Genomic DNA, 13,716 nt, shown 5'->3' on the forward strand with positions numbered 1-13,716 from the left:
TCCAGCAGTAAGGCCCTATTCCTTCACGTCTAGGTTATCAACTGACGAGGGTCTTAGTGAGACCCTGCCCAGTAGCTTCCTAGAATGATCCTAGCAGTAGTGCTCAAATATTGAGTGTTTTGTGGGACAAAAGATGTGTCCTAAATATGTAGAAGTGGTCCACATGATAACTGCTACTAGCAAACACAGATACTTTTAAAACATGATGGTGATTCTAATTTTTGAATGCATATTTCTGGCTGATAATTAATGACAAAGTTATATATATATAGGGAAACATTCCACGTGGGAAAAAAATATATCTAAAAACAAAGATGATGTGACTTACTACACGAAAGTGCTGGCAGGTCGATAGACACACAAACATAGACACAAAATTCTAACTTTCGCAACCAATGGTTGCTTCGTCAGGAAAGAGGGGAGGAGAGGGAAAGACGAAAGGATGTGGGTTTTAAGGGAGAGGGTAAGGAGTCATTCCAATCCCAGGAGTGGAAAGACTTACCTTAGGGGGGAAAAGGGGAAAAAGGATGGAAAAAAGGATGGGTATACACTCGCACACACACACACACACATACGCATGCACACATATACAGACACAAGCAGACATATTTCTGCATATGTCTGCTTGTGTCTGTATATGTGTGCATGGATGTGTGTGTGTGTGTGTGTGTGTGTGTGTGTGTGTGTATACCCATCCTTTTTTCCATCCTTTTTTCTTTTTTCCCCCTAAGGTAAGTCTTTCCACTCCTGGGATTGGAATGACTCCTTACCCTCTCCCTTAAAACTCGCATCCTTTCGTCTTTCCCTCTCCTTTCCTCTTTCCTGACGAAGCAACCATTGGTTGCGAAAGCTAGAATTTTGTGTGTATGTTTGTGTTTGTTTGTGTGTCTATCAACCTCCCAGCACTTTCCTTTGGTAAGTCATATCATCTTTGTTTATATATAAAGATAAAAGATATGCATATCAATGAAGAACAGCATTATATTTTATGCATTGATTATGCCAATGATTGGTTTATTGATCCCTGGTCAGAAATTTAGATGTGCTCAAATGTTGACAGTTAAAAGTTAAGTAATCAAATGATCAGGGCTAGGGAAGGGGAGGAGGATGGGGGAATAAAACTGGTGTTTCTCCAGCATCTGCCTGAGGGAATACTCTTCAAAAAAGTCATATAAGCCAGAATAAAAATAAAACTATGAAGTTGGCTTCCACAAAAGAAAAGTATGCTGTCACAGCCAATGCATTACATAGATCAGCAGCAAAAATATTGGAAGAGCATAGTATCAAAATGACATGTGAGAGATCATATATGAAAAATTGATGAACATTAATTTCTCATTTTTGTTGCATTACTGGTATACTCTGATGGTCACCCACCCATGTATTAACAGGGCCTGGCAGTGCTGAACTTCAGTATGTTTGGGAAACACTGTTTATTGGCTATTTTACTACAAAGAAGAATGACTTGATGCTTATTAGTCATTTTATATGTACTCTAACACTATTTAACTTGTTCTGAACATATTCACTGTTACTATTGACAAAACCTTGTTCTTTAGAACAACTGTGGTTTTCTAATTTTGTTTTTATTTTAAGACATATTCTGGAGAACCTATACTTTCTGTGGAACTTGTTTTGTATTATCCTGGGACTTTGTATTTCCAATACTTCACTGTTGCAATTACAGTTGTTCAGAGGAAGCAATGACACTGAATAATTCCTTTACTGAAACCTTTTGCATTGCTTCTGTTATGAGATGACACTTGATTTTGTCAAATGAAGCATGGCTGCTTTTGACAGCATTTATGTGACCCACACTTCAGCTTTCATTGCAGTGTCAGTCCACAATTTACGTATCCACATTTCAATGCTTGCAAATGAATATATTTCATAATTTCAGTACTTTGACTGTTTGGTACTTTCTTGGAGTTCCTAAATAACTCATTAAACTTGTTAAATTGTTTTTTAAGTGAGAGATCCTGATGCTCTTGATTACTTTTAACTGTATGTTATTGTGTTCCTTTTAAAATCTGTACAGTTATGACAGGTTCAATCATTTAAAATACTCTTGGCTTCATTAAGCTTTTACTTCCTTCTTAATGAAGACATTCTTTCAACATTGCCCTTCTATTCCAGAATTCTCATTCTTATATTCCTCCAGATTTTCTTTCCTTATTTGCTCATGAATACATTGCTGTGCTACTCTCAGTCATTTACATATCATTCACATGCTCACATTAGATGAGTGTTCTTTGTGTACACTTACATTTCCTTTCTAACTTTATGCGCCTATCGCGGTACAATTTTCCATTTGTAGAGAGAGGAAAATCATACACTCCACATGTTTATTTTCCTCCGAAGTTAGAAGGACTTATATGAAAATTACTAGTAGAGAATGAGAAAAAGTTAATTATGTTTACAAACTGAAAATGGCAGAGGAGTATTCAGCTAGAAGCTCATGTTTTTTAATTTTTTTTCATCATTTAGTTCCAACTCCTATAACATTTTATTAAATAATGCATTCAATGTAAATAATAAATTACTTTCTCAAAAGCTAGGTATACAGAGAAACAAAGAAGAAGCATGTGAAGTTTGTAGAATAGCTAGAACTAATTGGAATCTCATAAAAAAAAGTAGCACATAAATTCCAGAAGCAGTTTTTCACCATACTGCAGGATGTATACATTGCAGCAGATTTATGATGGGTTAAAACTAGCCTTAGCTTTCATGGCCATTACTGTAAGCAAATAGGGTAGTTAGGTACATATTGTGCAGTCACTGAACCCTCTGTCCACCAGTGCCTCCCTCCTTCATACCTTGCTAAACTAGAGACTAGCTCCACTTTGATAGAAGTTATGGCAAAGAATGTTTTAACTGTAGCCTAGTGGTAGTTTGCAGAATGAATCTTCCACATTCATTGGACTGCATATTGAAATGAAACCTGCAGACAGATTATATGACAGAACCCGATCCTTGTCTTTTGCAAGGAATTATCTAACTGGACCGTCTGAGAACACTGAACATCTTAATTCAAAGCTTCCTTCTGTCAGGGGCATAAATAATGTAAATTAAAGGCAAATGGTAAGACAAACAAGATACAATAATGGCATCAGACTCAGAGAAAAAATCTTGCCAGTTCAAAGGACAATATCTCACAAAAATCAGTTACTAAAACAATGAAATAGATTGGAAGACAATGGAAATCAGGTTTCTGTCAGTGACATGGTCTGTAGAAATGGGAAAATAAGAGTGGTTGAAGAGACAAGGTGATGTTAGTGTACACTTGCTACAAGATACAAATGATGATTTATCATGGATCGGACTAAGTGCAACTTTTCTTAAAAGAAAATGAGGAATAGGTTATAAAAAAGAGTATCCTTTATACAAGACAGTTTATAAGACCAATTAGCAGGGTCTCTGCTCTAAAATTAATAGGGGATAGTTGTCGAAACATGGAGTCTTATAGTTGGTTGAAAAGACATGTCTAGTAATATACTTACATTTCTTACACTCATTTGCTTTCTTAAAAATTCGTGTTCACTTTTTCAGATTTCTTCACAGATGAGCAGTGCTGGTTACAGATTTCTGAAAATTGTCAAGTCATTTCACTTATTTTCTTACTGAGCACAACACACTCTTTCAATTGGTTCTAACAGATTCATCATTCTTATGTTTTCTAACAGTTACAGAAACCATTTTTGCATGGTACAGATGTCTCCAGGCATATTCATTCAATTGTGTACCTAGAGCTCAACCTATCACTCATTCCATCACAGTCACATAGTCACAAATGGGAAGTAATCGTGCATATTATTCTGAAAGAAATAGTAGAAAAGTCCTCCAAATAAGCCAAGTTTTAAAGTGAGAGTGATTATAAGTACGAAGCCAAAATCTCACTTTTTAATGCACCAGCAGTATCTTAGACTTGCTTTATCTTGAGAAACCATTATTTTCAGTCAAATATCTAAAAATACATCTGATATAGTGTCACACTACATAAGACAATTCTCGTTAGTTTTTATTAAAAACATTTCTGCTTCTCTGAGGGGAACAACCACACACTGCTTGACATCACAAGCAGAGAAATACACGAAGACTGCTAATAACAGAACAGGGTAAAAATACTGATACAATTCACATGTCAACGAGAATGTCACAAAGCACTTCACTGCACTTATTTTGACATACAGCAGCACTCTGTACTTTACAGATTTCAGTTATCATCTATATTAAGATCAGAATTACTCAGTCTCAAGAGATAAATGATATCGTTTCATCTTATCTACAGTTACTTTTGTAATGATGAAGTGACAAACACTGCTCGACAGGTATTCCAGTTCAGTTCACGAGGTCAAAGGAGGAAGTGGAAACACTCGATGTGCAGTGTCGGCAGGAGGCCTCAGACGCTGCTCTCGCCCTTGCCGACGGCGGTAATGGGGTACGTGTACTTCTCGCGCGGGTAGGGGGAAACCCCGTCCGGTCTGGAAGCGATGCCAGACAGCAACGGCAGTGACTCGAGAGCCCGGCGATCGGACCGGCAGTCGCGCCGCGACCGCACCACTGCTGGTGTCGACCTTGCCGCGTTCTGCTGCGTGTGGCGGCCGCCTACCACCTTCCCACTGCCACCATTGTTATTGCTCTCCGAGCGGCAGGTGTCATTGTCGAGCGTCTCTGGCTGTGAGAAATCCGTGGCACTAGTGCCAGGAAGCCGGTCGCCCCGCGCTGCCCGGTCACAGCTGACTGCCTGCCTCACAGCGCTGGCAGTCACGGTGCTCCCTCTGTGCTTGTGGGTAAATTTCACCTGTAGGCACAGCAATTAGCAAACACAGTGAAATCATCCACATGGAACACTTGTGTGAATGTGCTTTCCTCATTTGTTTTTGTAGTGCTTTATCAGTCCTGTGAATATCAATTTGTTACATTGTTTGTACATATGGTATAAGATGAAACAGGTCAAAGATACCAAATACAATTAGTAAGTAGTACAATTATGAAATAATAATTCAGTATTTCTTGCATATTTGTAACATCATTGTAAGAGTAAGTAACATGGCTGAAAGTAATAATTGCAGTTAAGTGTGAAACTTCCTACAAGATTAAAACTGTGTTTTGGTCCAGGACTCAAACTTGGGGCCTTTGGCTTTTGCAGGCAAGTGCTTCACTGACTTAGCTGTCACAGCAGTACTTACAACATCGCCTCAGAATCTTATGCCACTAGTACCTCATCTCGTACCTTCCAAGCTTAACACAACTTCTCCTGCATACTTTGTGGTCCTAACATATAGAGGAGAAACAGTTTAGCTCCTGCTGAGGTGATTCTTTCCAGACTGAATCTTACCCAGCAGTGGAGTGTATAAAGTATGCAGCTATGCAGTGCAACTTCTGGGAAGTTCAGAAGGTGGGGGAGAGGAGCTGTGGAAGTATAACTGTGAGGACAACTCGTGGGTCGTGCTCAGACAGTTCGATCAGTAAAGCACTTGTTCACAAATAGCAAAGGTCCCACCTACATCTATATTCTGTAAACCACCATGAGGTGCATTACAGAGAGTACATACCATTGTACCAGTTACTAGGCTTTCATCACAATCCGTTCACGTGCAATAATTATTCTAATCTTATCCTCAAGATCCCTGTGTGAGCGATACAAAGTGGGTTGTAGCATATTCCTACTGTAGTAATTTAAAGCCAGTTCTTGAAACGTTGTTATCAGACCTTCTCAGGATAGTTTACATCTATCTTCAAGCATCTTCCAGTTCAGTTCCTTCAGTATCCTCTGTGACATTCTCCCATGGATTAAACAAACCAGTGACAATTTGCCCTGCCCTTCTTCGTATAAATTTGATATCCCCTATTAGTCCTACCTGGCACAGCTCCCACACACTAGAGCAATATTCTAGAACCAGTTGCATGAGTGATTTGTAAGCAATCTCCTTTGCAGACTGACTGCTCTTTGCCAGTATTCTACCAATAAATCAAAGTTCACAAACTGCTTTACCCACAACTGAACCTATGTGATCATTCCATTTCATATCCCTACAAAATGTTACACCTAGGTATTTGTTTGAGTTGGTCGATTTAAACAGTGATTCACTGATATTACATTCATAGGATACTACCATTTTTCATTTTGTGAAATGCAAAATTTTACATTTCTCAACATTTAGAGAAAGTTGCCAATTTCTGCACCACCCTGAAATCTTATCAAAATCTGACTGAGTATTTATGCAGCTTCTTTCAGATAGTACTTCACTATAGATAACTGCATCATCTGAAAGGTCATTAATATACATGAACAACAAAGGTCCCCCAACACACTTCCTTGGGGCACACTCGAATTTACTTCTACATCTGATAATGACTCCATCCAAGATATCATGCACTTTCCTCCCTACCAAAGAGTTTTCAATACAGTCACAAATTTCACTTGATACCCCATATAACAGTACTTTTGGCAATAAATGTACATGAAGTACAGCATCTACCTGGTTGCCTTGATCCAAAACTTTCAGTATGTCATGTGAGAAAAGTGTGAGTTGGGTTTCACATGATCGATGTTTTTGAAATGCATGCTGGTTGGCATTGAGAGGTCATTCTGTTCAAGATACCTCATTACGTTTGAGCTCAGAATATGTTCTACAGCAAATCAATGTCAAGGATATTGGACAGTAGTTTGACCTGGGCCTTTGTCGAAAAACTGGACATGATTTTTGTTTGAGCAATCTACAGTAGATTGTAGCTAGGAGAAAGGCTAACTCAGCCACAAAATTCAGTACAGAATCTGACAGGGAGTCCATTGGATCCTGGAGCTTTGATCAGTTTTAACAATGTCTGCTGTTTCTCAACACCACTGACACTGATACTTATTTCATTCATCTTTTCAGCTATATGATGATTAAATTGGGGCAATTATCCTGGGGTTTCCTTTATAAAGGAACATTTTAAAATGGAGTTAAGCATTTCAGCTTTTGTTTTGCTACTTTCAGTTTAAGTTGCTGTCTCGTTTGCTTCGGACTGGACACTAACTTTGGTGCCACTAACAGCCTTTACATATGACCAGATTTTCATTGGGTTCTATGAAAGATCACTTGACAATAAGAGCCCAGGTTTGAGTTTCAGCCTGGCACACAGTTTCAAGTCAGTGTACACTTCACTGCGGAGTGAAAACTGAGTCTGCAAATGGCTAAAAATATTTGATCAATTACACTAATTTATATGGTGCTGCAAAACTCAGAAACAGAATAGAAGCAATGGTCACTTTAAACTTAACAGCTATTTTAAATAGTATGGCATGTAGTTCTATTGCATAATTGCAGCACAGTATACTCACCCTTTACAAATCTTTGTACTTACTGTATAGTCATGTAAGTTACACTTCCGCCTACAATCATAAGAGTGAATATCACAGATATGCTTTACGATATTTTCTTCTTTTAAGGTATTTATTTTTGTGAACATTAATATTTTGTAACCATATAAACAAGCCAGGACACTACACTGACTTTTAGATATTGGCCTATAGGAATCTCTGTATTTAATTTGTTTTACTATACTGACAATCTTTTTCTGTAGTCAACATTTTCTACTGATAGTTATCGAGTTCCATCAGTAATGACTGATATATTCATTTTGTGCATTCATTTTATGTAAGTGCTTTTACAGCATATGTGAGTGTATTTAGCTTTTTATTTTGTTATTAATAATGGAAAAAGGGCAAACAGTGCACGATATGGAATAGTTTACAGACGGCGTCACTCTGGACCTATGTTTATTGTGTAACAAAGTTTATTGGCATTCAAGAATTCAACCTCAAAGTTAGCAGTACCCAACCGTATACAAGAGCTTTGTAAAGTGTCCCACATTCTCACGGGAGACAGTAATGGTCAAAACTAGAAAAATGTCCTTTTCAGTCATTCATTTGCACACTGTGTTCCATAAATTCCATCAAGAAAGAGAGTCATAAACTAACAATTTGAAGTAACCATTCCTGACTACACATGTCAGCCCTACTAACAACAAATTATGTTTAGTGCTAACCTACTCACATGGATAATTTTTGTAATTACTTCTAAAATACATTATATACAGTGTGGAGAAAAATTGTGTCATGAAATTTTAACCCTGGATAGCTGATGCCAGTAGGAACAAAAATTACTAATGTTGTGTAGGTTGACAATGCACCATTTTCAAACTACAGAAACTTGGTGCCATGCGCTCTGGTTGGCCATGGGATTGCCCTGTTGCTGTTTGTCTGTTGATGGGCAGCACTATGGCTTTTGGTCCACACATACAAACATCCCTATCCCCAACATTGGCTCAACGTGATATGCACATGTGTCAAATACATCTTGCTGTTTGTATCCACCTCACATCACATCAAGCTTCGCTTCAGAGCACACAAAGTCACCTGCGATTTAGTCATACAGTAAGCATGGCAGCGGAGTATTCATTTGAAGAACATCGAGATATGGTTTTTGTTTATGGACTAGCTGATGGTAATGCACATGAAGCTCAATGGTCGTATGAGGAATGGTATGCAGAAAGACACCATCCACACCAACAAACGTTTACAGCAATTCACCGGTGACTTTGTGAAACAGGCTCGATAGCGGGATATCATGGTGATGCTGGAAGACCTCGAACACAACAGGATGCTGCATTTCAAGAGACTGTTCTTGAGTGCTTCGTCGAAGCATGTATGACAAGTACTCGAGTGGTTGGACATGACATGGGAGCCACTCATCAGTTAGTCTTGGAGGTTTCGAGGGATGACTGTGAGCATCGATTTAGTTTCAACCCTGTCCAAGAGCTGTGGTGGACTATGAACACAGACTAGGTTTTTGCTGGTGGTTTCTGTGATGTGTTGCAATTCATTTTGCATGAAGATGGCAAAATTAATTGCCAAAACTGGTTGCTTTCAAAATAAAATAAAATATCTTAAAGTGTATGGCTTTTGGTAAAGTTTATTGACTTGAAAAGCTCAGTAAATTGTTTTCTATAATTAATCTTTCTGTGGCCACAGGAATGTGCATTTGGGTATCTGTGTGTGTGAATGTGTAACTACCACTGGAAAAAGAGTTAGTGCTCAGAAGCTAGTGTGAATGCTGTTATCTGTTTTGTTATTGTACTAATGCACCAAATTGCTGTACATGAGTGGTTGCCTTTCCCCTACTTTACATACTGTGCCACCCAGGAATTTCCATTATTGTTAAAAATTCAACATAAATGGTGAATTGCTTAAAATTTGCTGATGAATTGGTTACTCCATGAACACATTATGTTCTTTTCTCGACAACCTGGGTACGAGACCCTGTCACACGAAAACCTTATAATAAATTTCATATTCATAATATTGCACAGCAGCTCAGGAGATTTGTAAGCTATCTTCCAGTAGATAACAAAGTGCATTGAATATAATGACAGCAAACAAAAAAACAAGGGTTGATCTGTTAATGGAGTATTTTTAAAGGAAGACATCAGACAACTTATAATGAAGAATTCAACATTCCACCAAGAAAGCAAGAAATTAAGTCAAGTTTGCCAGTAGTTAATTAATGTATAAATTCTTTCAGAATTCATACATCATACTTCAGTAGAAATGCTAGTTTTTAATATTAACACCCTCTTTACTGTTAAGTGGTGATTGAACATTGGAATTTTAGTGACCTTTTCCACAGCAGCTACATAAGATGTATCAAACAAAACACATTTTACATGCTGCAACTGGATATTCTTAAACTCATAGGCACGTTTTGCCTCTGTTAACATGGTTTCAGCAGTGGATGTCAGCTAAAAGTCATACCTTTTCTTCTCTCTTGTATGTTAGTAACATGTTCGAGTCAAAATTCTTGAGTTCCACTAAATTCTTTGTATGAGGTATGGTTGACACCATACATACACCGTAATCAGTGTTTTAACTGATAAAAACCAAAATGTAAGTCTTTTTAGAGTAAAGATGTGACTCATCGTAGGTGGATATGGATCACCTGAAGTCATACATTAACAGACAGATGCTGAGGCCACTGCTGCCTACTTCTGTAAAGCATCCTAACAAGTTCTGGCAACTGCTAATCTACTTACAGAGATAATTATTGGCATCACTTCTAGAGCACTCGTTATATGTATATTAGAACAAAAACAAATTTTTTAAAATAAGCCACCACTACCTCTATTGTACCACTTGACCGCTGTTTGTAACTAATACTTGAAACAAAACATTTATGTAACTACACACAGACCATGTTTAGCTGTCTTTATGCTGACAAAGTAGGATCTGTCTAGTACAAACATTAGAGTTGTGTGGACTTTACATCTGTGGCTCCAAATGTTAAAAATGTTATGACTGTAGAAGGAGGGGCTAAAAAGTTATTCTTTTAGTCTGGTTTTGAATATCTGGATAGTTTCAGTTTCCTATCTGAGTTTACCAGGCATTCAGTAGGGAACGACGGGACTGATGATGGTCTCTGTTACTCCCAATTCCCTGCATTTGCTTTCATAATTTTCACGTGATGCCTCTTTGCATACAAGATACATTTCAGTTCCAGACCAGAACTGTGTAAGAGGCTCCCTTCACTCTCAGCACACAATCATTTCCAGATGATGACCATGGAGATTAACTTCGAAAATTTGAGTTTCTACTCAAATGTGGTACAGTTTCAACTTCAGATAAATTTTATACAACAATACTGGCATGAGGAACCCTAATGTAATAATAGTTAGTTGTGATAATTGTGACAATCATTCCAGTTTAGTAAGTTTAACTAATACACTGATTTTAAACAGAAACTGTTTCACTAGTTAACAAAACTGCATTATTCATAAAATACTTTGTGCCACAAATTGTATATTCTTTTAGTGGAGGAGACACAGAATCAGATACATGTCAGCAGTTAACAACAGTATACAAAGGAGATTGCTTACAAATGACTAATGCAACTGCTTCCAGAATATATCTCTAATATGTGGGACACGAGCCAGATAGTACTAACAGGCGATGTGTCTACAGTACAATTTTCCATCCCTTGCATCACACTGTAAACTGCGTGTGCCTGACAGCTGAGGTAAGGACAAAGTAAATACAAGAAAGTGACTCTGGTAATTTTTGTGTCAAAAAATAATTCATTTACCCCATCAAAAGCATAGTTTGTTACTGACAAACACAGTCCTTCCCATACAACAACATATTAAATACAATGATGTCAAAACACAGGCTCCTTGTTGTTGTTGTCTTCAGTCCTGAGACTGGTTTGATGCAGCTCTCCATGCTACTCTATCCTGTGCAAGCTGCTTCATCTCCCAGTACCTACTGCAACCTACATCCTTCTGAATCTGCTTAGTGTACTCATCTCTCGGTCTCCCTCTACGATTTTTACCCTCCACGCTGCCCTCCAATGCTAAATTTGTGATCCCTTGATGCCTCAAAACATGTCCTACCAACCGATCCCTTCTTCTAGTCAAGTTGTGCCACAAACTTCTCTTCTCCCCAATCCTATTCAATACCTCCTCATTAGTTACGTGATCTATCCACCTTATCTTCAGTATTCTTCTGTAGCACCACATTTCGAAAGCTTCTATTCTCTTCTTGTCCAAACTAGTTATCGTCCATGTTTCACTTCCATACATGGCTACACTCCAAACAAATACTTTCAGAAACGACTTCCTGATACATAGATCTATATTCGATGTTAACAAATTTCTCTTCTTCAGAAACGCTTTCCTTGCCATTGCCAGTCTACATTTTATATCCTCTCTACTTCGACCATCATCAGTTATTTTACTTCCTAAATAGCAAAACTCCTTTACTACTTTAAGTGTCTCATTTCCTAATCTAATTCCCTCAGCATCACCCGATTTAATTTGACTACATTCCATTATCCTCGTTTTGCTTTTGTTAATGTTCATCTTATATCCTCCTTTCAAGACACTGTCCATTCCGTTCAACTGCTCTTCAAAGTCCTTTGCCGTCTCTGACAGAATTACAATGTCATCGGCGAACCTCAAAGTTTTTACTTCGTCTCCATGAATTTTAATACCTACTCCAAATTTTTCTTTTGTTTCCTTTACTGCTTGCTCAATATACAGATTGAATAACATCGGGGAGAGGCTATAACCCTGTCTCACTCCTTTCCCAACCACTGCTTCCCTTTCATGCCCCTCGACTCTTATTACTGCCATCTGGTTTCTGTACAAATTATAAATAGCCTTTCGCTCCCTGTATTTTACCCCTGCCACCTTTAGAATTTGAAAAAGAGTATTCCAGTCAACATTGTCAAAAGCTTTCTCTAAGTCTACAAATGCTAGAAACGTAGGTTTGCCTTTCCTTAATCTTTATTCTAAAATAAGTCGTAAGGTCAGTATTGCCTCACGTGTTCCAACATTTCGACGGAATCCAAACTGATCCTCCCCGAGGTCTGCATCTACCAGTTTTTCCATTCGTCTGTAAAGAATTCGCGTTAGTATTTTGCAGACATGGCTTATTAAACTGATAGTTCGGTAATTTCCACATCTGTCAGCACCTGCTTTCTTTGGGATTGGAATTATTATATTCTTCTTGAAGTCTGAGGGTATTTCGCCTGTCTCATACATCTTGCTCACCAGCTGGTAGAGTTTTGTCATGACTGGCTCTCCCAAGGCCGTCAGTAGTTCTAATGGAATGTTGTCTACTCCGGGGGCCTTGTTTCGACTCAGGTCTTTCAGTGCTCTGTCAAACTCTTCACGCAGTATCGTATCTCCCATTTTGTCTTCATCTACATCCTCTTCTATTTCCATAATATTGTCCTCAAGTACATCGCCCTTGTATAAACCTTCTATATACTCCTTCCACCTTTCTACCTTCCCTTCTTTGCTTAGAACTGGGCTGCCATCTGAGCTCTTGATATTCATACACGTGGTTCTCTTCTCTCCAAAGGTCTCTTTAATTTTCCTGTAGGCAGTATCTATCTTACCCCTAGTGAGATAAGCTTCTACATCCTTACATTTGTCCTCTAGCCATCCCTGTTTAGCCATTTTGCACTTCCTGTCGAGCTCATTTTTGAGACGTCTGTATTCCTTTTTGCCTGCTTCATTTACTGCATTTTTATATTTTCTCCTTTCATCAATTAAATTCAATATTTCTTCTGTTACCCAAGGATTTCTAACAGCCCTCGTCTTTGTACCTACTTCATCCTCTGCTGCCTTCACTACTACATCCCTCAGAGCTACCCATTCTTCTTCTACTGTATTTCTTTCCCCTATTCCTGTCAATTGTTCCCTTATGCTCTCTCTGAAACTCTGTACAACCTCTGGTTCTTTCAGTTTATCCAGGTCCCATCTCCTTAATTTCCCACATTTTTGCAGTTTCTTCAGTTTTAATCTACAGGTCATAACCAATAGATTGTGGTCAGAGTCCACATCTGCCCCTGGAAATGTCTTACAGCTTAAAACCTGGTTCCTAAATCTCTGTCTTACCATTATATAATCTATCTGATACCTTTTAAAATTTCATTATATTAAAAACAAAGATTCCGAGACTTACCAAGCGGGAAAGTGCCGGCAGACAGGCACAATGAACAAAACACACAAACACACACACACACAGAATTACTAGCTTTCGCAACCGATGGTTGCTTCTTCAGGAAGGAGAGGGAAAGACGAAAGGATGTGGGTTTTAAGGGAGAGGGTAAGGAGTTATTCCAATCCCGGGAGCGGAAAGACTTCCCTTAGGGGGAAAAAAAGGACAGG

At 38.4% G+C, this 13,716-nt stretch overlaps 1 protein-coding gene across 1 annotated transcript in view; it reads right to left on the reverse strand.

Annotated features, from left to right (window-relative positions):
* Positions 1 to 811: 811 nt before the first annotated feature.
* The window catches only part of LOC126285033 (diacylglycerol lipase-alpha), a 591,792-nt gene continuing 578,887 nt past the window's right edge, over positions 812 to 13,716 (reverse strand). The window contains exon 19 of the mRNA XM_049984357.1: positions 812 to 4,801. Coding sequence (XP_049840314.1) covers positions 4,400 to 4,801 — 402 coding nt within the window. The 3' untranslated portion in view covers positions 812 to 4,399. The remainder of the gene's footprint in view (positions 4,802 to 13,716) is intronic.

This window comes from Schistocerca gregaria, chromosome 8 (genome assembly GCF_023897955.1).
Source record: "Schistocerca gregaria isolate iqSchGreg1 chromosome 8, iqSchGreg1.2, whole genome shotgun sequence".
NCBI classification, from domain to species: Eukaryota; Metazoa; Arthropoda; class Insecta; order Orthoptera; family Acrididae; genus Schistocerca; species Schistocerca gregaria.